Here is a 25,593-nt window from a genome sequence, read left to right on the forward strand (position 1 = left end):
TGTTTGCATCAGGCACAGATGTTGTAATAGCTAGGCTTTATCTCTACCTGCACATCAGGCACAGTTTGAGGCGTGACTCAGCCAGCAGCTGAGAGTCAGAGTTTCCACTTCAGATTTCCTTGGTCATCGTTGGTTTGCAAGCACATGTGGTTTGGGAGCTGCTCCTTGAGAGCAGTTCCCCACCTAGGTGGATATCTCTCACATGCACAGCTAGCTTCCCAGATAACACTGATGCCGTCGGCACATTACCATGGTGCTTTGAGCTTCTTTTCTCACGGCGGTCGTTCCTTCAGGAGGGAGAGCTTGGGTCACTTTAGGGTGGGGGGAAGAGGAATGGGAAACTTTCCCAGCATAGTATTTAGCATCCTCTGCCCGCAGAAGGATTTCCCTTTCTTCCTACGCATTCCTCATGGCGTTTCCTTTTCATACAAGGTTACACCCTCTCTCCCTTGTCCTTTTCATTCCTGGATGCTGATTCTGGTTTGATTGCCCTTTCTTGTTGCCTTCGTTTCTGCGTGTTACTTAATTTGTCCTTCATCTGGTGCACTCCATTTCTGAACTCTCATTCACCTCGTTGCCTTTTGCTCATGGCTGCGCTTCCAACTGTGGTCAGGTTGGAGTGGCTGGACAGCAGATGGCCTGCATTAGCATCATCCCACTGCCATGCCTTGCCAGTGTTTCTCTGCTGGAGAAGCATTGCTGCACCCCGCCACCCCCGCTTGTATTCTGTCCTATCTGTTATTTCTGCTGGTCATGCTGGTTTTTCATCGGTTGGTAAATTTGCTCTGTCCTCTGTGAGCCCTTTTCCTCGTCTTCCGAATGCACTGCTTTCCCACTCTGCCCTCTTCTGTACTGAGATAAAAGTCGTTTTTATCCCGTTGCAGCGTTGATAGCTGTGCAGCTAACCTTAAATTCAGGAGGAGAAATGCATGATGCTCTGTTTAGGAAACCTCACTTAATATCTTTTTCTGCTCGTGTATTTGTTGTCAAGTATTCCGTGTTTCACCTTTTGCCCTCTTTCCTTTTTTGTGGCTGTGCTGATCACATTCTGCTTAGGATGGCTCCAGATGAAGTGGGTGCATTTTTTTCCCCTCCCAGTTCTTCTAATATTCAGAAAGCTTTTTTTTTTTTCCAGAGAGAACACCAACTGTGTGTGGTTATTTGGCTGTGGTACTGTTCTGTTGCTCTCAGTATGTTCAGATGTTTATTAGCATCTTGGCTCTTGCTTTACTCCTTTTCCTGCCTTATTGAAGGCCTGCCCCAGTTTGTTGGGACGTTCTAAATGCTGAATAACAGTATTTGATGGTCTCTGGAAGGGCCTCTGTGCATCAGCATGAAGACTCTCCCCGTAGCCCTCTGCTGCAAGGTGACACAGCTATTTTCCCTTCAAATCACATCTGAAAACACAGTTGCAGTGAATTTCCTTTTGGTATTTCTTTGCGAATTCTGAGTTTCCTTGGAGGCATACTGACAGGAGCCCCTGGTCCTGCATGTTGTCTCTGTGTGGGGCTCCATCCCTCCTGGAGATGGCTTTGCTACAAGGAGGCCTAACAACAGGAAACAGCAGCAGCAGTGTGCAGCCCTGGGCAGTTGTGCTGGCTCTGGCAGTGCCAGCGAGCCTTGCTTCACAGTCAGTGTTCCTGGGGCAGCCTGAGCACAGCCTGTCCCACCGGAACAGCTGAATGCAGCCGGGTGTTAGCATGCTGAAATGCTGTTGTCCCACTCAGAGCACACCACTGCCCAGAGCAAACGGCTCTTCATATACCCAAGGAGGGCATCCTGCCCCAGCGGTACGGTGGTGGGATTTGGGGCTTTCCCTGTGCGGGAAATGTCATGGCTGTTGTTGCAAATGTCTGTGTTCTGGAGGTAATGCTGGTTGTTCTTTCTTTCTTTCCTTCCCTCGCCTGTCATTTGCAGATGTTAATGCAGGAGAACGAGTTCAGACCAATAGTGTAGCTACAGCATCAGCCTCCAACTCCACCTGAACCGGTACCAAGCAGCCAGCTGCACAGGAAAATCACCAGTAATTTGAGTCTTGCTCAGCAACACTGGTCACATTTGGAAAGAAAATTAAAAAGAGGAAAAAAAGCAACCAACCAACCAACCTGTTCATTTTAGTGTTCAATTTTTTATTATTATTATTGCTGTTCTTATTTAACCTTGTAAAATATCTATAAATACGAACCAGTTTCATTGTATCTCACTCTGCAGGGTGTCCGGGGCAGGGACTAGGTGGGGGGAGGAGGGAACGCGGAGCAATACAACACACCAGTGTCTCTCCCCTCAACAATCTCTTCATGTTGGAAGTTTGCTGTTGTGTACTTCAGAACCAGGACTCTTGCCTCATGCCCTCTCCCACAGTGGAAAGAAGGAAAAAAAAAAAAAAAAAAAAACACAAAAAAACAAAAAAAGGCAAAACAAAAAAAAAAAAAAAAGAACCCCCAAACCTCATTCTCTGCTGAAGTTCTTTTTTTAACCTCTTTTTTTATTTTCTTTTTAAGTGAAGTTTCGGACTTTGATGTAGTGCACAGCTTGAATTTGGTCGGGAGCTTAGCAGGGGTCATTCAACAGAGCTCAGCGTTCGGTGCCAGCGAATCCACGCCCCGGGCCGACCGACGGGCGACTGACAGCTGCCCTGGCTGGCATGGTAGGACGTAGGCTGCCTGGGGGAGGGGGGAGGCTTACGTGTGTCTTAAGGCTTGAGCTGCTAGTGGCAGACTTTCCTTTCACAAATCAGTGCTAGCGATGAAGAGACCTGCAGCTTCCTTCCGGGAGGAGCCCCTCGCACAGCTCTATATAATATAATACACACACAGGCGGAGGCGAGCGGTTGTGGTCGGGGCAGCGGAGGGGATGGCGAGGGCCGGGCTGAGAGGTGCCGCCGCCTGAGCGATTGTCCAGTCCCAATTGGAATAGGCTTCCCTTTCCCGAGATGTACAGGAAAAGGACACCGGGATTTATAATGTGAACTGTAACAGTCTTCTACTGGTTTATTTTGTAATATTTTTTAACTGCAGCTTTAACTCGCAGGATGCCACATTCTACGGTAGCTCTGATTTTAAACCCACGGCTAGAGTCTGTATTTAAATTTCATCTTTTTAACCTCTTTGCTTTTTTGATCTCTATTTATTGATGCGCGTTGCCACGTTGCCATTCTGTTTTTACATCGGTAGAATATTAATAAACTACACATCGGAGTGCTATCAACAGTAATTGTACCTGCTGACTTGTAGGAAAGCTGGCTACATATGAGTGTGTGTGTATATATATTATATAAATATATACATGTATACATAGAGACGACACTGTTTTTTTTTATTTTGTCTACGATCTCGCAGCAGTCTGACTGAAGCGTGAGGCGGGTGCTTGTCGTAGCCCAGGCTCCGGCTTTCCCCCCCAGCGAGGGCGAGCGGCGCGCGGTCCCACCTCTGCCCCATCCCAAGCAATATCCCCGGGGAGGACAGGCGGAGGAGCCCCCCCTTGCCTTGCGCTCCTTAGGAGCCGCCTCGGTGCTTACCGCCCCTGTCCGACCCGAGGGCCTGAGGCAGGTACAGGTGGTTGGTTTGGGGCAGCGCGCGGCCCTTCGCGTGGCCTGGGAGCAGCTCCAGCAGACCTGGGGGCTCCGCTCACGGCCTTCCCTCCTGTGCGTTTCACCCTGTTTGTATGGGGTTTTTTGGAAGCTCGTCTCCAAGCCCTGCCCTCCCCGTCCTGCCCGATAACCGTGGGTTCTGGGGAGGGAGGAGCGAACGCCCACCCTGAAACCGCTAAGCCCTTACATTATGCCCCGCATCAGTTTGCTGTCGGGGAAGAAAGCATTTCTGTGCTTTACAGTGGCTGTCCCTAAATTCTGGCTGATTGTAGAGGAAGGCACGCTGCCTCTTCAGAGCTGAAGGCTTTCAAAATCCTCACGCGTGACACAATTGAAAGGGCTGAGAGCGTCCTAAGGACGGAACGCGGCTCACACAGGTAAGTGCAGGGGCTCAGCAGTGGCCTGGCTATCTGCGTAGTGAAGGAGACCCACAGAGCAGGGCGGAGTGTGGATCTGCTGCAGGACGAGAGCGCTAGGCCATCGCCTGTAGGCGCCACTGCTCGAGGCAGGTAGATGACTGGGTCTTTAACGTGTACAACTAACGGAGCAAAAATGGCTGCTCGTTCCAGGAAGTGCGGCTTTTCTTTCTTTCTTTTTCGTCCTTCTTTTTCTCCTTTCATTGCAGTCTAAGCGGAGGAGAGTGAAGAGCTTTGCTCCTGTTGCGTGCCGTGTCTGTGTGCACCGTGTGGGTGTTAGCCGGGGGTCGGGGCGCCCCGGGGAGTTTGTTGTTGTTTTTCTTTTCAAGGATCATGGCAGGATCACCCACTCTTTTATACAGTTACATCCAGGTCTTTGAATAACCTTTTTTTTTTTTTTTTTTTTTTTTTGTAAATAAGAAGAAAAAGGAAAAAAAAAGTGCAGGAAAAGAAAAAAAAAAGAAAAAAATAAAAAGGAAACCACAAAGCTCCTCACCAAATTCAAGCTTGTACATGATTATTTTTGGTTGTTTTTAAATCTTGAGTTCTATTGTTTTGTATGTAAATATGTGGACCCAGGAACTGTTATTAATGAGCAAAAAGTTACCGTTCAGGGCAGTGATTCTGTTTAATAATCAGACAAAATGTAGACGAGCTTTTTAAAGCCATATAGTTTTAACTCTGTACAGTAGGTACCGGCCTGTATTATTGTAACAATAACTCTAGCGATGTATAGTGTATCTATATAGTTTGGAGTGCCTTCGCTTCCATGATTTTTTGAATTTTATTTCCCCTTTTTTTTTTTCTTTCCCTCCTTTATTAACAACATCCCCCCCCACACAACCGCATCTCCGCTCCCCGCTTTTAATTCGGAGTGCTGTCAGGTTTCGGTGGTACCCCGATCCCGAGCGGAACGAAAGGAAACCCTCCTCGCCCCCATCTCACCTGAGCCACGGCTTTGCTCTGGACGTCCCCCCGGTTCCCCCTGCCCCCAGCCCCCCTCTAGCAGTGACCGGTTTCGTTCTCCACTTGCTCGCCCGCGGCAGCCCTGTGGCTAGCGGCTGAGCTCGGCTTTGCTCGTCTTCCCCCCACCATCAGTGAAGGGCCTCCCCCGCCATCAGTGGTGGATCCTCCGCCATCATTGATGGATCCCCCGCCGTCACAGACGAAGGGCCCTCTGCCGTCATCGGCAAAGGGACCCCGCCATCGCCGCTGGGCCCTGCGGGGGCTCTCAGAGCAGGGGGCTCCTCACCGCATCCCCTCCCCACAGTCACTTTTGGTTTCTTAAGATGGCAAGTTGAACATGACTCTTGAGTTCTTGCGCCCAGCACGAAGGCCTTGTTTCTACCGTTAGTCCGCTTGTGTTTACTACCTGGTTAGTGTTCCACCTGAGGTTGTCTTGAATGGGAAAACACTTCACCCTGTACCAAACCAAAGGTCGCTGTTTTGTTTTCGGAGCATCTTGCGTTCATTCCGGTGAAGCAGAGGCTGCACTTTTTCTGGTGACACAAAGGTCAGTTGACGTCACGTTGCTTCTGAAGGCCCGCTCAGAGCCATTACTCTCTTCCCTCCGTCTGGGGCTTGGTTTTGACAGCGTATGGTCTCCATCTGTTTGTGCTCCTGTCAACTCCGCAACGCGTAGGTCTCTGAGATGGAGCCGATGGCCATCGGGGCCCCCTCTGGGCACCCGATTGAGACACTGCTGTTCTCAATGCTGATTAACTTACCTACCTTACTAGGGAAAAAACAAACGAATCACATAAGAGAATTGGCTGATCGCAGATCCCTGCTCACTTCCTCCGGTTATTTTTAAGCAAAGCTTTGCCTACAGCAGTGGCAGGTGCCTGTGGCGTGCCGCTGGTGAGCGCATCCAACCCCCCGGCTCGTCGGTCCCCACTCCGAAAAGCAGACAGCCTCTGGACGGACGGACAGACGGCGCCAGCAGCGCGCAGAGCCTCCGCTCCGGGTCTGCCTTTCTGAGGCGGGGAGAGGCGCCTGGGTCCCAGGTTCTTCCCACAGGGCTCTTCGTTTTGTTCCTTGTTCGTTTCGTTTTGCGACCCTGCAATAACAGCAAAACGACCAGAAAGGAAAACAGTACCTAAGGGGTTAGCTTGAGAAAAAGTAGCTTCCTTGTGTTGGTCTTTCTCAATTTATTTTTTATATATATATATATATACACACACACACACGCACATATATATATATATATATAAAATATATTTATATATATATAATTTGCTTGCCTGTAAAATTTGCGTTCATTGATGTGTTGCTGATGGATCACTTGGGCCTGTACACACCGATCAGTGTGACCACTTCCATCTTAAAAACAAATCTAAAAGATATATATATATATATATATATATATTAAGGACTGTGGGTTGTATACAAACTATTGCATACACTTGTGCAAATCTGTCTTGATTTAAAGGAAAAGCAAAACCTGTATAACATTATTACTACTTGAATGCCTCTGTGACTGATTTTTGTTTTTGTTTTGGTTTTTTTTTTTTTTTTGATGTTTTTCTTTTGTTTTTCATTTTAAATATAAACTTTTTTTTTTTTGTGGAAAGTATGCTTAATGTTTTATTATTTCCCCCGCCCCATTCCCCCCCCCCTCCCCTTGTAAATACGTTTTGTTCTGTGTGACTCGGTTCGGAAATAGTTAACTGGTACTGTAATTTGCATTAAATAAAAAGTAGGTTAGCCTGGAAATGAAATTGAAAATTCCCAAGTGTGTGGTCTTTATTTCAAAGTCTTGCCCCCTTTCCTTCCTCCTCCTCTCCTCCTTCTCTGCCCCTTTGTTCCTCACCCCCCGCACCTTTTTCCACTCCGCGAGAATAGGTGGACATGAATCTTTGTGATAATAATAAAAATAAAAATAGAAAAATAATAATAATCATGAGAAATAAGCATGTTTTCTTAAATGAGCTGTGTTACTCCATGATACTTTTCCAAGAGGTGCCAGCTTGTCTCTGATGCCGTTTGATTTGATGGAGAGAGGAACCCTGGGACACGATATCTCAAATTGAAACCAAGCGATCTTCCTTTACTGTCCACCTATAGATGCAAACTTAAGAACCTGTGTAAACTGCTGGCTTTGAATACTGCACTCATCGTTTCTTTTTTCTTCTTTTTCCTCATTTGGTCCCATTAGTAACGTTATTTGGTGGTGATTTGTAAAGTTTGTCAAGACCACGTCCAGTGGACCGTTCCTCCAGCAAATCAGCACGTAGCTATCTCTGAGTTGGGTTTCCGGTACTGGATAATGTGTGTATTAAACATGACATGTCTATTAGCGCAAAAAGAAAATAAATAAATTAAAAAAAAAAAAAAAGAATAAAAATTCCTTTTTTTTTTTTTTTTTTTTTTTTTTTAATGGGCTGGCTGACCTGGCCGAATCCATTCTGTCGCTATCCTAAAGGCTAGATGCAAGGTCATGTGACTGCTGCTTCAATAAAAACAAATTTATATTGCACGGCGGCTCCTCTGGCTTTGTTCGGGGATGCGGCCGGGTGACAGCTCTGCAGCCGGGCTCGGGGCGCTCCCCATACCTGGGCTGACACGGAGCCCCTCGGAGCGGGTGGCGGCCACCCCAGGTCTCCAGCTGGGCTCTGCCGCTGCTCCGCGGGCTGCTCCAGGCTCCCGGGTGGCGGGGGATGGGGATGGGACCAAAGCACCATCCTCTGTTGGCTTCAGGGACTGGAGCTGCTCTGCTCTAGCGGTGCCGGAAGCTGCCAGTTGTACCTCCGTGGAGTCGCTGATGGAACTGTTCGGTGAGTTCTTATTGATTTGAATTTTGCCCTTCATTGCTGTCCTCAGAAATCTGGGGTAATTACCCCTGAGTGCTTTCGTTTTTAAACGCATGCACTGATGTCTGGTGTTTTCTCTGAGTACCTCACTGCAAATGCCCTTTGACCAGGACCCTGTTTTAATTTGAAACCATTACCCCTTGTCCTGTCGCCACAGACCCTGATAAAGAGCCTGTCCCCTTTATCCCTCTCATAACCCTCCTTTAGATACTCAAAGGCTGCTCTCGGGTTTCCCCAGAGCCTTCTGTCTCCGTGCTGAACAGCCCCAGCTCTCAGCCTGTCCTCATAGGAGAGGTGTTCCATCCCTTGGATCATTTTTGTGGCCCTCCTCTGAATGTGCTCCAACAGGTCTACGTCTCTCCTGTACTGAGGACTCCACATGTGGACGCAGTACTCCAGGTGAGGTCCCACCAGCATAGAGTAGAGGGGCAGGATCACCTCCCTCGCCCTGCTGGCCACGCTTCTTTTGATGCAGCCCAGGATCCAGTTGGCTTTCTGGGCTGTGAGGACACATTGCTGGCTCATGTCCAGCTGCCATCCACCAGTAGTTCCAGTTCCCTTCTGGCAGGGCTGTGCTCCATCCTTATATCCCTCAGCTTGTACTGATAAGCAAGCCTCAACCCAGGTGCAAGACTTCGCACTTGGCTTTGTTGAACCTCATGAGGTTCTCCTGGGCCCACTGCTCATCTACATCTCTCTGGATGGCATTCACTAACAGTAAGCTGGGCTCAAGTCTACTCACTTGTTGGCCATGCCGCCTTCAGATTCTTGTCAGCACTCAACCCAACACAAAGCAGCACTGAGCTGTGTGTATTACAGCACTCTCTTCCATTGGTGTGCTTGTGCCAACCAACCTGCACCCACCTCAGGTGTAAATACAGGTGGTGCCAGGGCTGCTGACGGTGGTTTTCACCTGCAGGGGGCAATCCCATTCTGCACACCCACCTTCATTCATGCCCTCCAAGTCAATGCCTGGGACAAGGAGAGAGGGGGACAAACCCCACCATCCCTCACTTGCAGTGTGCCTGCCCTCTCCCTTCAGTAACCTGGCTGTGTAGTCAGGCCCTTTGCCAGGCAAGAGTGGAATATAGCAGATTATTTGAAGATGTTTTACCTGTAGACCTGAACTATACCATTAAATGTTCCTCAAGATGTTGCTGTTCACAGTCTTGGGACATGCAGCGGGCTCCCAGCTGGGTGGTGTTTGGACTGTGCATGTTCTAGCCCTTTCCCCTTCCTAAGAGGCCTGGGATCAGGCTGGGTTGCCAATGGCAGCTGGCTCTGCAAGAAATGACACATCTGGGGCTTCTCCAGGGATGAGAAATGGTTTGCATTTGGCCAGGTGGGAGAATGATGTGGGCTGGCGGGTTCAGTAGGTGAGGGACCGACACGGTGTTTGCAAAGGGCTTTGACTACAGATGCTGGCTGTTGCTGACTCATAGAGAGGAAAAAAAAAAAGAAAGATTTCATTCTTAGGATCAGCCCTGCAGCAGCGCAGGGAGAGAGAAGCAAATGCAGCTTCGTAGCGCTGGTGGGAGCGGCTGCTTCTCAAATGCCGGAGAGGTGAAATGGTGAACCAGCAGGTGCTGCCGAGTGGGTGTATGGGAGGACATCAGGGTGAGTGCTTGTCCTTTAGGAGTTACATAGGAGCATGGCTCAGTGTTGCTGCATCTGCATTCAGAGCACCGGCGTTGCTCATGCTCACTGCCGGCATTGTCACCAGGAGCAACAGCACCGGGTCTGTGCTGCGCAGCTGCCATTGCTCAGCACAGTTTGCAGCACCGCGCACTGTTGGCCTCTCTCCAAGGAAGGGGACGGACGGCCCTGTGCCCAGCACTGATCTGCGGGTACCAGGATGGGCACGCAGAGGCAGCTGCTGGGGAGGGTAAGAGGGCGCTCTGAGCCCTACACAAAGGATGGGGCTCTGGCGTGTGGGGATGGGCTGAGAGAAGTGGACTGGACCAGGCTGCAGGAGGTGGAGGAAAGGGAGAGGGAATGATGCTGTTGGAGCAGGAGCCGGAGCAGCCTCTCCTCTCAGGCTCCAGCAGGAACACTTCCAAGAGGTGGCTGAGTCAGTAATAGCTGTGTCTGAGCCCCGCAAAGCCTTCAGAGTGCAAAGGCCATATCTGTGGTGTGCTGAGCTGAGCCCAGCAAAGCAGCAGGCAGAGCCCAAGCACCCGTGTGAGACCAGAGCAGAGAGTGCTGCTCAGAGAGCAGGAGTGCAGCTGCTGTGTGATGGCTGTGCTGCTCTCAAAGGAGGTGGGAGAGATGGAGGAGTGTGGGTTTGTTGTCAGTAAGCATCTGGGGAAAGGTGTGCTGCCTTCATGTTATCCCATCAATAGGCCTTTCTGCTGGTTGGAACTGTCCTTACTGTGAAAGGATTTCCTCACTCCCACAGAGCCAAGGCTGCAGGGAAGACCTGATACCATCTGCCTTCATTCTATCACTCCAAAGAGACCCATTTCCAGCCACTCTCACTGCCCCTGCAGAGCCTGTGTTCTGCGGTCCCTCCAGGCCCCATCGGGACGCAGTAGAGCTGTGTGGCGCTGCCAGGCTCCTCCCAGGAGCTGCTGGAGGAAGCACAGGATGAGCGCCATCATCCAGGTGCCTGCGCTGTATTGGTGCAGCCCTGGAGGCATCTGCTGTTTGTTTCAGATGCGGCTCCTCCCAGGGCTGTTCCGGTTCCTGCGAGGAGGGAATGGTGCGTTCTTGTGCTATTGATTTATGAGCTCAATTCCCTCTCACTGTGCTCATTTTCTTCCTCAAAGCACATTCTGCAACCCCACGCGTGATGACTGAAAGCAGTTGCTGGAGCAGCTTTCCACAGAAGCCTTGCCGTGGCCTTCAGTATGCATGCAATGCAATGTCACGTGGAGAAGAGGGCTTTTCCCCGACAGCGTCCCTTAGATCACACCAAAAGCCGTGGCATGTTTAGCTCAGCCTGCATGCAGCACCCACATCTCTGCTCCTGGCTGCCGTGCTGGGCTGCATCCCTGGGGAAGGCAGGGACGCTGCTCCCTATGTCCATTCCCACACCTGTTAGAATGCTTCTTGTCTTTGTAACCACGACAAATTGTACAACATGCCCCACAGAGGATCTTTATTTCCACGTGTAATCTCAGAAACACTGTGAATGCTTCGTTGGCTTGCTCTTCCTGTTCTCCTGTTGAGCTGCATCAAGTTTTCCATGTCTCTCTTATTACATCGGATCTTGTGATTCGTGTTATCCCCTCTTTCAACCAGGCTAAATTTGTCCAAGGTGGCCTGAGGCAAAGGAGCCAATGCCCCGCACAGCCGCTCCTCCCACACTCTGTGATTTTGCTTTCTGTTTCTGCATTTGTTACCTTTGCTTTCCAGTGCTTAGCGAGGAACGCGGTGGGAATTTTCCCCAGTCCCTAAGCCCTGCCACACTCATCCTCACAGCATCCTCACCAAAACCCATCACCCATCCCTGACTCCTGCCAGACTTTGCAGCATTACAGAGGCTGCAAGCCCCCCACTTCTTGCCCGGTGCCCCTGGCCCAGGGCTGACAGCCTGGCAATGGCATCGTGGTGCGACAGTGTTCCTCTCTCCAGTTCTCATTTACAGCTCAGAGGACTACAGGCATACTCCATTTTCTCTCTCTTTCTCTCTCTCCTCTATCTGCCACTTGCTCCCTTCAGTCCACAGAATGGAAAAGTGATGCAAAATGTTTCCAGAAATGCCCCGGTGGGCCTGGATTCTGTTGGTTTTGAAGGAACGGAGCAATGCTCACAATTAGCTGGAGCTGGACCATGCCTGTGGCTCTCCAGCCCCAGCACAAAGCACAGGCAATCAGGTACAAAGAGGTGCTGGAAGTACACAGGTGTCAGCCCAATGCATTGGCATCGAGCGCTATTACTGCTATTTGTTGAGTAAGTTATAACTAGAGGAACGGTGAGCAAGCAAGCCATTGAGGTGTTTGGTCATGGTTGTGCCTGAGTTTGATGTTGGGATTGGTGTAAATGTACCTTTGAGACGTTAAACCCAGAGACCTGGGGAGTTTTGACAGGTGAGTGCTGGAGAGCTGACGGCTCCCTGCTCAGATGCACTGCGTGTGTGCCTGCGGCCTGCTGGCATCCTGAGCCTGAGCACCCCCTGCCTGCACACCACCAGCATTCTTCCTGCATTCCCCTCAGAGACAAAGGGCAGAGCGACTAATGCTGTTCTAAGAAATGAGGTACTATCCCACAGTGGTCTCCATCGGGATGAGAAAAAGCACAGAGGCGCAGCTCTGGTTGTTAGTGACAGAGGCTGCCTGGCTAGCAGAAGCCACTCTGCTGAGGCCAAGGGCACCTTTCCTAAGTGCATGACATGAAAAGATGGTGCAAGGTCTGGCACAGTTAGTAGCTCATCAAAGGGGAGTTGCGTTCAACTGCAACGCCAATTAGCGGTGGTGTTGATACAGCAACCTGCTCCCTGCTTTATTCTGTTAAGGCAAGCAGTGGCATGTGCTTGAGAAAAGCTGTGTGTGGGGGCTCACCTCAGTACATCTCACTGCTGGAATATTTTGTCATTCAGTGTTATTGATAAAAGGAAGCACCATCAAAAGCTCAGGTGCAGATCACTGTTGGCCTGCACCAGGAATACAAATGAGAATACCAACAGTGGTCTCTCACCCAAGCTTCTCTAATAATTAGAAGAGAAAAAATAGCTAATGAGGTCCAGTGGTATTTGGGTGCAGGGGTTGGACTGGGACTGTCACACTGTTGTTTGGTTCCAGGACAGCGTAGCTGGTGGGCAGCTGAAGGGACAGGTAATGAATTTTGCATTCTGGATGCCTTGGAAAAAGTAAATGTAATGTGCTTCTGTTTCCCTATGCTCTGAGCTCAGATCACTGAGGGGAAGGGAAACTCACCGTGCTCGTATCTCTAGGTGGCTGTGCCATCCTTGTCTGATCCATCAGCAGGGCTCACCGCTGGCTCCTGTGGGCTTTCTTCGTGCAGAGGTTTACACACTTCCTGTGCAACAACTGGGGCAGAGTGAGATCTGTCAGCTGCAGCCTGTCTATCAACTGTCCTGCCCACAGCAGTGCTGGCTGTCTCAGCAGGAGGAGCTCCCCTGATCTTGCTGGCAGACATCTCCTGGTGTAGTGCTGGATCAGCCAATAACTCTTCCACGCTCCCATGGATGATCTGATGAGCAGCGTAGATGTGTTTTCTTTGGGACTGCCTCACTGCACAGGAAAAGAGGTAAGTAAGGCTTTTCCTTGGGAATATGCAGCACGGGGTTCTCTGCGGGGGAGGCAGGAGGGGCAGCTCGTAGCCTTTCTGGAGCTCTGGAAAAGCCAATCTCAGGACAAACACCACACCCCAGTAACTTTGGTGAAAGCGTTCTACTGCCACCTAATAGCAGCACCCAACTCTGCATTTCACTTGGAAGATCAGCTCCCCCCGCCAGTGGAAAGCACAGCCCGTGTCATCCTTTCCTGCTTAGGGCACAACTGCACGTGTTAGCGGGCTTTAAATGAGCTTCTCCTTCAGTGACTGTTAATTGCAGCAGGTTTCTAGAAGAGCAGAGCTGAAACCTGTTCTTTATGTTATGATTATGCCTGCACTGAGAAAAACGTTCAAAAAAAGACTTGGAGACAGTACAGATTCATTAAGCCACCCATCCTATCATCCCCCTTTTGCTCCTGTAGAATTGTTCTTTACCGAGTTACGTGGTTTTCAAGCAATCTCATTTGTACATATTTCCAGCCCACCTCTTGGGAAGCAATTACCCAAGCTAAATCACTGACCCTCCAATTCATCTCTCTTTGCTATTCTTTGTTCTCTCTTTCTGTCTCTAGACTTAAGACACTGATAAACAACCACGGGGACTGAAATACTGTGTGCTTGTAGGAGGGCGAGGGGAATGTTCCAGCAGTGAGAGGGTGGTTGCCATCACATTGCTTCCCTGCAGAAGCCCAAGACTTCTTGTTTTGGTCTGTTGCCGTTCAGACAGCCCTCATTGCTCAGCATTACTAACCCAACCTGTTTGCGTTTATCCATATTCCAGATCCATTTTGCTGACAGCGAATACAATGGATCTAGCCTGGGTTTGGTAAGCAAACCCTCACCAGGCAGCTCTCAATTCCCAGGAGAGCCTCCTCTGTCCAAGCCACTTTGGCTTCAGTTGCATGTGCATGAACTGCAATACTGCAGTTCATTATTGCAACATATCGGGAATACTCTCCTGGTGTCGCTGCAGTCCCTTCCTCCATCTACAAGAAGGAGGGTTCAAAACTGCTGGCTGATTTTTCTCCTTTTAAAAGAGTTTGTTCACATGAGCACACTGACCTTTGGTGAGGGAGGGTTCAGAAGTGATGTGCAGAGGTGTCCCAGGATGAGCCAGCTCTGGGTAATTCCTGCTTTTATGCATAGGAATGGGAGAGAAAGGGGGCAAGGAGAGGAGAAGAGTCTACTTAATGACAAAGTAGAGATGCTTAAGGGAAAGCTGAAGTGTAGACATAGTCTGAACTCTGAAGCCCTCAGATCTTTGTTATACAAATAGACTCGCTCCTCTGGCAGGCCACACAACTGTGCTCTCAGATCACTCCCTGATAGTTGCAAGGAATGTGTGTGCTCAGGAACATGCTGGGTCAATAAAACAGTTTCATAATGAATAAGCTGGCTCACAATAGGAAAAGCTTTAGAAGCTTCCACAGAAATGCAATATAACGATGTGCTCATGAGATCTAACGTTGCTCTTTGATAATATTTCCTTTGGATTCACGAGGAATAGTTACTGACTCTGCTTCCCTGAAGGTCTCACTGTGAAAGAGGTCTACGGCAGAGCCTGATCATTAAAGCACACATTTGGTATTGAATCTCTTGTGAAGGCTTCTGTCACAAGAATACCGTGCCAAACTTCACCTGACTACATTTGAAGGAGCTCTCGTACTTTATTACCTGTTGCTCTAGCTCTTCTTCCAGCCTCCATTTTTGCTGGGTCTAGCTCTCCCTTCCAGGCAGTTCAACTGTATCTGAGACAGTGGGTCCTTTGATGGTTTGTTTTTTTTTTTTTTATTTCTGCTTCTTGGGAGCACTTCTGAGATGCTTCATCCATTAGCTACTGTTGCATTTAAGCATAGTCTGTATTTTCTTTATGGATGGTACCTTGGTGCATTCAGAATCCTAAGCCATGTCCAGGTCTTCTCTTCGTGTTCTCCTTTCTGACACAGGCTAATCTGTGTGTACTATTGCCTATGCTGCAGGCTTCATTGACTACAATTACATCATCCCGCTTTGGAAGGAGTGTGGAAGCAAGGCTAAGGAGAAGGGAGCCGATTTAAGCTTACACAGAACTGTCAGCTGCTGAACAGATGCTGTTGCTGTGACAAATACACGAACCAGGAATAAAGAGGTTTTCACAATTCCTAGATCGTAAAGCATATTTGGAAGGTTTGTGTTTTCATTTAAAAAAAAAATAGAATAAAGTAAGCACCTTCGTTTTCAAGGCAGAGAATTATAATGAGGCAAGGACCACTTCAGACTCAGCAGTGATGCAAGCGCTCTTTGTAAGTTATATCCTCTTTATATGGATGACTGGTTTAGTCACGACCTTCTGAGCAAGCTAGTCAGTGGAAAACTCTGAGTTAAAAACAGCCATTTATTCATGACCATCAAGGTAATGCATGGGTTTCCGGTGTCCTCCCCTCTGTATTTTGAGATATATCCTTCCATTTTGACTAAACAGAAGTATCTTTCCACACAGTAAGATTACCTCCTTAAAGCATGGTGCCACTACAGTCAACCTAAAAACCTTACTTGTGGTTTTAGTTTTTAACCAGTTGGGAATAAAAGCCATCGGAAAGGATATAATATTCCCTTCACATGTTTAAGTAATCTGCCTGTTAAAAGACTCCTACAGACTTTACAAATTGCCACATAACAGACAACCCACAACCATGCTGCCTAAAGACTTTTTTTTTCTGTTTGTTTCTGGATGTACAACGTTATTTCTTTTTTCCACTTATACAGTTCTATGTTGCAGTTGCACCAAATTGCATCAGGTCTAATTCAGGCCATCGAGACCATGAGAAATTGGTGAAAAGGGACCAGAGGGCTCAACTTTCTACCTGCACAGTGCAGAAGAGGCATCTCAGAGAACTGATTCATCTCCTGTCGCTGCAGTTTTTTCTTTTGGTGAGCAAGAGTGAAGATGGTGAAGCAGTTCAAAAACAGCAACGAAAAAACTTGGCTCCTCACCTTTTTCTCTGATAGACATTTTCTCAATCTCAGGTATCAGGAAAGCATAAACCAGCTCTGCTACAATCTCTTCTGACTGTAGGTGAGTTCGACTGCACAACAGATGCAGAGAGTAATATTAGTATTTCATTTTTCTTCCCAGATTACCTCTGCAAGCACACAATTTCCTTGTAAATATTATCACTGTTTTCAAGTGAGTCATGGCAGTAATCATCAACTCAGTGTATTTATCCGAAAAAATGGATGCACTGCTGTGACAGTGTGACTACTGCCCTCTGCACTGCCAATGTCTTCAACACTGCATTGAAAAAGCAGCATTTCTGGGGAGAAGATCACCCTAGACTCCTCATCCTCTGAGGTATTTAGGAGCCCAGCCCTGACTGATGACAAACTGAGTTAGACCCACACACATAGCTCCAAGGATTTGAGTCTTTCACAGTTTAGTTTTTGGCCCTTTGCTGAGTTTGCTGAATTCTTCCCTTTTGTGACTTTGCACCGGTCCCCATGCTCTTTACCATGCCAGTGTTCAGTGGGTTCCCAACTGGCCTGAGGGCTGCATGCATTATCTACGCTCCATTCTCCCCAAGGGTTTTGACATTCTGGTCGTATTCATCTAGTTACAAAATAGACGGCTGCTGTACCATAGGGGAATCACTGTGCCATTGGGATTTTTATGGCTCAGATCCAAAGAAAGGGCATAGAAACTGAATTAGAGGTTTGGCAGGTCCCGAAAAGTATTCATTCTTGATGCCCCAGCCAAACACAAGACCATGGTGTTCTCAACAAGTTACTCTACCCAGAGCACTATCAATATGACCGAGCCCATGGAAACTGGCACTTTCTTAAAGAACAGCCACCTCAGAAGGAGAGATTTCTGTACAGCTGTATCTTTAGCATCTCTTTCAAACTGATTTTCTGTAATACTGTAAATAAGTGAAAAGACCAGCGTGAATGGGCATCGCTTTAGGCAGTTCCCAGATTCACTTAAAGTTCAGTCACAGCATCACATTGGCATGGAAAAGTCTAAAAAGGGTGATTCACAGATCCCACAAGTGATTTCCAAAGGGAATCTGGCACATGCTGCATAAAGATAAAGCTCTGGTGAATTTATACGCATGTACCAGACAGTAACAGCGTGGTTCCCATACAGCAGTCACACTAATGAGGTGGTCGTGAATAGTCCTGCTTTATCCTTCCTTTCTCTTAGACTGTATCCCCAGATGCAGGTAGCTAGGCAGGTTCTAAAATGCTGTAAATGATCTCCAACGTGCTTTTTAAGAACGTACCTTTTTTCCAGTTCATAAGCGATGTCATTGATTTCTACAGCCATTCTCTGAACTTCTTCCCTTGCTTGCTCTTCAGCTGTGTTCTCCATGCTACTCAAGATAATGTCTTCCAGGTAGGAATCAACAGTGCTCTGGTGCACTTTCACCACCTGGAACAGAATACCAAGGTGTTGCTCTTACTGCCCGTTGACTTGCTGAGAGAATGGAACCAGATTTCCAGAGAAACAAAATCAGTGGATTTTCACCAGTTGCTCTCAATTTCAGGCAGGCCAGCCTGAGGTTTGGCTTCAGAGGCTCTTTCTGGGAAGAATAACTTGAGTAAAAAATTCTTCTCTAATAACTCTATCTGAGAACAAACAGATAGAAACAAGTGCAGGAAAGAACCAGCAATAGATGCAAAACTTATCACCAGATACACTTCTGCAACAAGTTTACTATGAATCCAACAGCAGTTGCCTCTTCAGTTCTCATGGGCTCCTGAACAGCTGCCAGATAACAAATGCCAGTGCTGGCTTCAGTAAATTAATCAGCTTTCATTCAAGCCAATCCTGGAGGAGAAGCTTCCATGAAGCCAGACAAAGATACATGAATAACAACGTAAAATTATTGGCTTCCTTACAATGGATGTAGAGCAAAGATTCTGGAAATGGGGCTTTTCCCTCTGCTAGTCTGAGGGGCCTAAACCAATTGCATTTTGACCTTCCTTACTTGCCACTTAGAGAACCAGAAAAGAGAAAAAGCTAAAATTAAAAGAAAAATAATCCTAATTTCAGACTCTCCTGGTATTAATTTCCTCCCATCAAGTTTGAAAATTATTGGTTGAGACAATTAGGCTCCCACTCATTGGTTTCAACTGCTTCATGCAGTCAGGAGCTGGGGAGTAGGAACAGGATGTTCCTACTAGTTATGGAATAGGATAATCTCAGGACTAATTTCTGGACTTCACAGTTATGTTATTATTACTGTTTCAAAACAATCTTATGGTACCCCTTGTTATTACAATCCACTTCTGGGGACAAAATTGTTCCAAAATCTTGCTTAAAGGCATCCTTCCTGAGAGAGCCCATAGCAGTTCTGCTGGACAGACCAAGTTCTGACAAAACATTAATCCTAAAGATGATGTAGGTTCATCTATTCTCTAGAAGTGTTCGTGGAACTTTGGAAGCTTACATCTATTCAAGACATGTAACTGAGTGCTTGACAGATCTGTCTGTAGGGGCACTCAGATCATCCTTAACTGACTGCAGATGACTCTTCTAGGATGCAATCACCTTCTCTTCACTAAGCTTTCCCCCTAGCCACCACCTTGGGGAAATCTGACGCAGTTCCCTTCCAACTAGACCTTCCCACAAGCTGCCCACAGTTCCACTAGTCTCCTTCCTCCTTTAGGCACTGGAATGGGTTACTCAGAGAGGTGGTGGAGTCACTGACCCTGGAGGTGTTCAAGGAGCATTTGGACGTTGTGTTGAGGGACATGGTTTAGTGAGAACTATTGGTGATGGGTGGATGGTTGGACTGGGTGATCCTGTGGGTCTTTTCCAACCTTGGTGATTCTATGATTCTCTGATTCTCTTGCCTGTCTGAAAATCTCATCTTCCTCCTGCCGCTGCCTCTCTTCCACCTGTCGGCGCCCACTCTCCTCTGCTTCCCGCATCCGCCTGATCCTCTCAGCCAGCATGACAAAAGCGTGGATCCTCCGCTCTTCTTGCAGCCTCAGCAGTTCTTTGGACAGGAAATCAAATATATTTGCCAGTGCCCTTCCTTCTTCCCGGGCCAAGTGGCTTTCCATTGACGACAGCTTTAAAAAAAAATGCAAAGAATTGTGTTACAAGCCTCAGGAATGTCCCTCTGAGTCTCAGGACTACCACAGGCATGTGAAACAGCTCTACAGCATCCCCTCGCATTGACCGTGGGGAGTTCTGCATTCTTGTTTCACATGCACAGACCCTGATTCCACATAATGTAATGTTCCTGTATACTGGCCCTGATGGTACGAAGAGGCAAAAAGATGGTGAAAATAGCCACTGTGGGGATGGTCCTGGTCCTGTTACACTATGACAAGCGGCCTCTTTGCTTGGGTGAGTGGGAGGAAATAAAACACTAGAGGCACTGTATTCCAGCTATTCTGAACTGTTTTCTTTTGTCTGTGAGTATAATCTGAACAGTCACTGGGGCCTTCTCTCTGCTACTGGGAAACTGCTCCAGTTCCCAGTTTGAGAAAAGGGAGATAAAAAAAGTGGCAATGAAATAGTCACTTTGCATACCCTTCATCTTTCTGCGCTAAGCTCAGCTAGAAAAAAATAGGATCAAAAGATGCAAATACAGGTTTTAACATCTGGAAAGTAAAGCCTCAATTCCTACAGATGGGAGCTTGAGTCAAAGTTTAGGAAGTTGTACAATTTTGAGTACAGCCACGTTTCTATGCTATTTTGAGGACTCGTTATGTCTGTTGGAGTTCAAAGCTGTCTCAGATAAATGGTTCCTTTTTGGTTGGGCATTCATGATGCAGTCAAAGTGCAGGAATCAAGAGGTTTAGATATTGAGTTATTCCCTAAAACTGTACAAGTTAAGTACTAGATGCTACCAAATTCAAATCAGCAGTGATTATACTCAGTTTGTAGAAGTGCTCACGAAAACTCAAAACTCCTGGCAATGGAAAATCAGAAAGTCTGCCACAGAGCTGAAACCAGAGTTCAGGTGTTTGGCACTACAGTGCCATTCATGACTTGTTTTATGGGCCTGGTAATGTGTGACTGCATTTCAGAAAGTGACAAGATATATGGTAAGTGCATTATCTCCAGCAATGAAGCCACAGTCTTAGGCAGGAAAGGATGTCTGGAGCTGACTGGCATGCTGTGTCTCTGTTGGAATAAACAGGCAGTAACAGAGAAGACTTGAATGTAAAACTCAAAGTGTACTGCAGGTGAAAGATGCCAGACAAGTAGAGATAAATTGTCTTTCTTATACTGCTATGCCGTTTGCTCATACAGTTTTTAAAAGAGAGTGGGATTGTCAGTGCTGCATGCACCTAGAAGTGAAAATGCTCAGCTCATAGGTGCTAAGGATGGAGGACAGCAATGCCATAACTGCACCATCCCACAGGGATGAATACCAAGGAGCTGACAGGCTTCTTTCTGTTTATTGCCCAAGGTACTGTGTTTAAAACCTATATGAAATGGAGGAGAGCAACACAGAAACAAACCTGTCTTAGGATTTTGCTATACCTCAGGTTTGAAATTTTCATCTTTGACAACTTTATCTCGAATTTCAGCATTTCTTCTAGAGAAAACATTTCTTGAAAAAATGCCTCTTTCTATACCAGAGAAGTTAAAAACCTGCAAAAAAACTGTGACCAGCTAGAACGAAAGGATTGTGAATCATCAGTGACTTTCCAAAATAGGCATACACTTACAAAACTATTGCACATGCATTCCAGAGTTTTAAAGTTCTAAATATTTAAAGACTTGAGCCTTGGACTGTGTGCCTTCAGAGACTTAGTTAAAAGAGGGGAAACAAAAAAAGAAGAAAAAAGGCAAGTGCAGAGGAGGTAGGTACCAGCAGAGGGGGATAGTGGCTCTCCCAGAAGGAAATGTTGAGATCAGAGGTCAGCGTCTTTACCATTCGCTCTCTCTCTTCTGAACGTCATTGTAGCTGAACAGCTTTCTCCTTCATTCTTACCCGGGCTTCCAGAGAAGGAGCAAAAAGCTTTCATTTTTTCTTAATTTCTCAGTAGATTAATCCTGCATTCTATGATTTATACTCGGGCTCCCTGTGTATTATGGAGCATTGAAAAGTGATAAACAGCAAAACACAGTCACCTAATTCATTTTTCTTATTGGGATCTGAGGGGAAATTTTATTGCTGCCCATCTAGCAAGATGCAGTATCTTGACTTCATCTCTACCAGGCCAGTGGCTAGTGGATGCCATTAGCATAATGTGCAACCTGTAGTATTGTCTCACAGTTGGTCAGTAAAATACCAGGAGAGTGGTAAAAACTACACAGACTCCTGCAGAACTGTGGGAGAGACTTCAGTATCTGAGATGGTCAGAATTTCTTCATGATCTCTTCCAGTCTAAGACTGTCATTTGATTAACTTTTCTCCAGAAGGCCATGGCCTTGCAAGGAAACAAGATGAGAATTTGTATCCCCAGCACTCCCTCACTTCTTGGTAAAGGATGGGGCCTAGAATTTCTCTCTTCTCTGGAACAGTGGGAAGGACAGCAATATGACATTGCTGCTAAATTCCTAGAAGCCTCAATCCCTCCAAGATTTACAAAATAAATCCACTGATTCTTTGTGCCTGAAGAGGAGTCTGAGGAAGTGCCAAGCTAGAAATGGAACTGGCAAATGACACAGTAAAAACATGCATTCAATAAAAAGCATCTGACAGGTACAAGTGACTAGCAGACACTGTGATTCCGGGTCACAGCACCAGTCAAACAGACTGAAATGTGGGTAAACTGAGGTTTGTCTGAAGGCATAGTTTGTTCAGAGCCACAGGCTTATAAATAAGCAAGTAATAGCCTGGGTTGCAGCTGTGGTCAGGGTGCCTCAGTCTGCTCTTGATACTGTGCAGGCTCTGGGGAATCTCAAAAACATTTTAGCCCCACAGATTTGAGTTATTTGGGGTACTTTCTGTGCTGTGGATAATAGAAAATGAATAAGTGAGAGTGCTGATGCTGCTGCAAGCGCAATGCCCTGCTAGAGGAGTGTGGTGAGTCAACCCCTCCATCTTTATGGGCATACCGTGTGCATTTTCAAGTCATGCTGATGCCGTAAGACCCGGGTCGTTTTCTTCTGTTCCTTCAGAAGCAGCTCTCCATTCTCCTGAAGTGCATGAGTGGTGCGCAGCTCTCGGATCAGTTCCAGCCTCTTCTCCTTCTCTTCAAACATCTTTTAAATGAAGGTAGGCAAACAAGCATATTAAACAGAGAATATATTCAACATGTTCTGCCAGTAGAGCACACACTTTTTCTCCATGAATAGGACAGAATAGTTTAGTTGGAATGGACCTACAAAGATCAGTGAGTCCAAGTGCCTGACCACTTCAAGGCTAACCAAAGTTAAAGCATATTACTGAGGGCATTTATCCAAGTGTCTTAAACACTGACGGGCATGGGTCATCAGCTCTCTTTCTAAGAAGTCTGTTCTAGTGTTTGTCCACCCTCAAGGTACAGAAATTTTTGCAGATATCCAGTATGAACGTCCCTTGGCACAGCTTTGTGCCGTTCTCATGTGTTCATATGCCTGGGATCTTGGCATAAGCAAGGCAAAATGTGCTCATAGTCCAGATCCAGTCTAGAATTTGCCATTTGAGTAATTCTGTTGTGAACCGTCTGATTAAACATCCAAATGCACAGCAGGGAGACACAAATGGGTAGAAACCTAAATGTTCCTGTAAAAAATAGGGGATGGGAGAGCAAAGACTTGAAGGACTTCAGAGGACATACGGAAGGATATGCTGCATAATCCTCTATACCCTATATTAATTCTGAGGAAGAAAGATTGTAATGATTGTAATGCAAACACCTCCAATCATTCCCACCATCATTCTGAAGAGAGACATAAACCAAGAGACACAAAATACCTTGTTCTGAATAGCCCTGCCTCGGAGCAATTTCTGCAAACAGATCACTGCGAGTTCTCTTTCCTCTTCCTCCTGATAAAACAAAACAAATATCCACACAATAACTGACAATTTATTTGGAGGCTGAGATTTCTATGGAGTATCCACCTAACTACCAAAAAGTCAAATTAATATCCAATTTCTCAATTGTTTGTGAATACTTTTCTTCTAATGAAAGGAATATGAGTCAGAATAATACATACTTCCATGTTTGATAAGAGGTGGGGAAGCAAGACAATATAATGACGTTCTATCTGAGATTTTAGAGGGTCTCTAGAGTGAAGTACCTAGTTGTAAGATGTTGATGAAGAAAATGACTGTACATGTTAAAAGTACTACTTATCGCTTGACTGAGTTGGCAAAATGACCACGAGCAACACAAATTTACAGGTGAAGACACTGAGAGGATAGAAGAATTATGTAAGGAGCTGCAAGAGAGCTGTTAGCGATAAATAAAGGGATTAAAAAGCAACATATCCATTTTTTTGTCTTATATTTCTTCCAGTGGTGACCTTTATCAGAGTAACTTGGTAAATTAAGACTCAGAAAGTGATAGTTTGGAAGTAAAATAAATTACCCTATAGTGCAAGATATTTCTTTGAGAAGTTTACTGGTCTAGCACTGTATGACTGATACCAACTTGGAAAAATGATGATGTGTAATGAGAAAGAGAACATGTCCGCAGGAGAAAAAAAAAGGCTTATTTTAAATAGAAGAACTAGCAGCATTTTTTCTTGCTGAGGGATCTTGCTGAACTGACAGCAACAGGAGAATAAAGCTCATCAGGTACCTGGGAAAGATAAAAAGAAAACTAAAGATTGAAAGAAGGAAGATCTGTTTTAAATGAATAACCTATAAGGTTTGAATGGAAAAATGGCATTTTAGAAGTGCTGGGAAGAGTGTGGGATGAAAGAAGTGGTGTGGGCTTGAAACTTAATATATGTTTTTTCCCTAGGTGCTGCAGATGAAGTATTCCAAGAGCAAAAGGAAGCATTCCTGCCTTTCCATACCACCAGCCAAGAAGAGAAAAGAAAAACTAGCCAAAGGACTGACTTTTGATTTGGTGTGTTCTTTTCCTATGGAAAGAAAGGATGAATTTACAGTCTAGTTAGAAAGCTAAACTGCACCACATTACCTGGCTGCAGAGGTGAGGCCTACAAACCTTCCAGACAAGGAAATGGAGACAATTGAAATATATGCTATACAGGTAAGGCAAATTACCATAAGACTTAGTTTACATTTTTGTGGGATGTAATTTTCTGTACTTGGAGTTGTATTGTTCAGTGCTGCAAACAATGCTTTAGCAAGAGTAATCATCAACCTTTTCATCCACCAGCTACAATCCAGCAGGAAAGAGTGACCTTGCCTTCAGTGCTCCTTGCAGACAGCTGGTAGGAGAAAGCTTACGTGGATTCTGTAAGGTAGGTAGGTGATGTTGCAGGTGCTCTTCAGTGGCTGAAGTGAACTGATTCTACAGACCTCTTCACTGGAGATCTCAAATCGTATATGTGTTCATATACAAAGATATTTGAAAATCAACCAAATGTTGGTAGAATTAATGTAAGTGGAAGTGTACTGAAATGGAACTCTTCCAAAAGAAAATATAATCTGAAAATAGCTTCAAGAATGACTACGACTGAGGGATACATTTTTCTGATTTCTTTCCTTGTAGCTAAAAAAATCTCCTAAAGTCTTGTATCTAAACAGTGTAAATGTACAGCTCCAATACAATACCTAATACCTAGGTGCTAGTAAAACTGTAGAAAGCTCTCCCCAAGCAGATATTCTTGTTGCAGTCATCTTAAAATGGACTGTATAAAACATAGATCATCATACTGCATGAGGGAAGGTGGCATGGGTGGCTTAATGAGACTTTTTCTCTCTTGCTTTCATGGCTGTGTGACTCTCCAAAATTCACAAGTTTAAATGGTGATTATGTCTGATTTTTTTACTGCCTCAGGAAAATGGTGTTAATAAGCAGACAAAGCAATCCACTGGGGCAACCATCTCTTAAGTGCATTACTTCAAAAATGGAAAAGAAGTTGCAGCTCCCCTAAGAAGTTGTTGTTTTTTTTTTCCTATGGTACATCACAGCCCTCATTCTACAGAAGAGTGAAGGTGAACTGTCACCTAAACCAAGCATGTTCATCAAAGACTGAGTCCTGTGCAATGACAAGAGCTTCACTTCAGCAAATTAATGATGTGCATGCTCAGTGCTAAGTACCCAAAGTCTCACAGACTTCAATGGGACTAAACTTAACAGCTCCACTGGATTACGATAGTGTTGTCAGATCAGAAGGATGGAAGACGCTGAATAAACTCATGTTTGCAGAGGTGTATGACTGCTTTTTTGTTCCCAAAGAGCAAGGGAACAACACGTCTACTAATTTATTTCTTTATGAATGGAAGCTAATTAAAGGATTCAGCCAACAGATAAGGTAAAAGATTTCCAGTTCTTCAGTTATTAGAATCTTTGTAGAATAAATAAATAAGAGGGACTTAAGAAATACTGTTGTATTTCTAAGACAAATACACTACAACAAAAAAAGATAAAACTCACTTCTTTCCTTTTCTGGGCACTCCTTCAACAACCAGGTAGGGAATAATGGAGGATCAAAAGAAAATAAATGAATAGTGCTGAAATCATTCCA

General features: G+C 46.0%; 2 protein-coding genes and 1 long non-coding RNA gene across 14 annotated transcripts in view; 2 read left to right on the forward strand and 1 right to left on the reverse strand.

Moving 5' to 3' along the window:
* GSK3A (glycogen synthase kinase 3 alpha) overlaps window positions 1-6,732 on the forward strand; it is a 142,049-nt gene extending 135,317 nt beyond the window's left edge. For 3 of the 4 annotated variants that reach the window (XM_416557.8, XM_004938179.5, XM_046913697.1), the window contains one exon: window positions 1,918-6,732. In XM_416557.8, the coding sequence (XP_416557.4) occupies window positions 1,918-1,985 (68 nt within the window). In that variant the 3' untranslated portion in view covers window positions 1,986-6,732. The remainder of the gene's footprint in view (window positions 1-1,917) is intronic. The other variant, XM_040707270.2, reaches the window with a different exon arrangement.
* MAATS1 (MYCBP associated and testis expressed 1) overlaps window positions 4,800-25,593 on the reverse strand; it is a 38,661-nt gene continuing 17,867 nt past the window's right edge. For 6 of the 8 annotated variants that reach the window (XM_425525.8, XM_046913624.1, XM_046913631.1 and 3 more), the window contains 6 exons: window positions 22,904-22,975; window positions 22,063-22,209; window positions 18,891-19,112; window positions 17,315-17,463; window positions 16,029-16,120; window positions 4,800-13,012 (listed from right to left, as the gene is read on the reverse strand). In XM_425525.8, coding sequence (XP_425525.5) covers window positions 12,708-13,012; window positions 16,029-16,120; window positions 17,315-17,463; window positions 18,891-19,112; window positions 22,063-22,209; window positions 22,904-22,975 — 987 coding nt within the window. In that variant the 3' untranslated portion in view covers window positions 4,800-12,707. Of the gene's footprint in view, window positions 13,013-14,117; window positions 14,186-16,028; window positions 16,121-17,314; window positions 17,464-18,890; window positions 19,113-22,062; window positions 22,210-22,903; window positions 22,976-25,593 lie in introns of all 8 variants that reach the window. The other 2 variants (XM_040707261.2, XM_025143516.3) reach the window with 2 other exon arrangements.
* LOC107054682 lies at window positions 12,890-25,587 on the forward strand. 2 transcript variants are annotated; one of them, XR_005863054.1, is made up of 6 exons: window positions 12,890-13,028; window positions 15,035-15,221; window positions 15,801-16,110; window positions 22,126-22,222; window positions 23,898-24,149; window positions 24,279-25,587. It is a non-coding gene; the product is annotated as an uncharacterized LOC107054682 (long non-coding RNA). The 2 variants fall into 2 exon arrangements; XR_001469190.3 differs by having other exon boundaries at window positions 15,035-16,110.

Source organism: Gallus gallus, chromosome 1 (genome assembly GCF_016699485.2).
Source record: "Gallus gallus isolate bGalGal1 chromosome 1, bGalGal1.mat.broiler.GRCg7b, whole genome shotgun sequence".
NCBI classification, from domain to species: domain Eukaryota; kingdom Metazoa; phylum Chordata; class Aves; order Galliformes; family Phasianidae; genus Gallus; species Gallus gallus.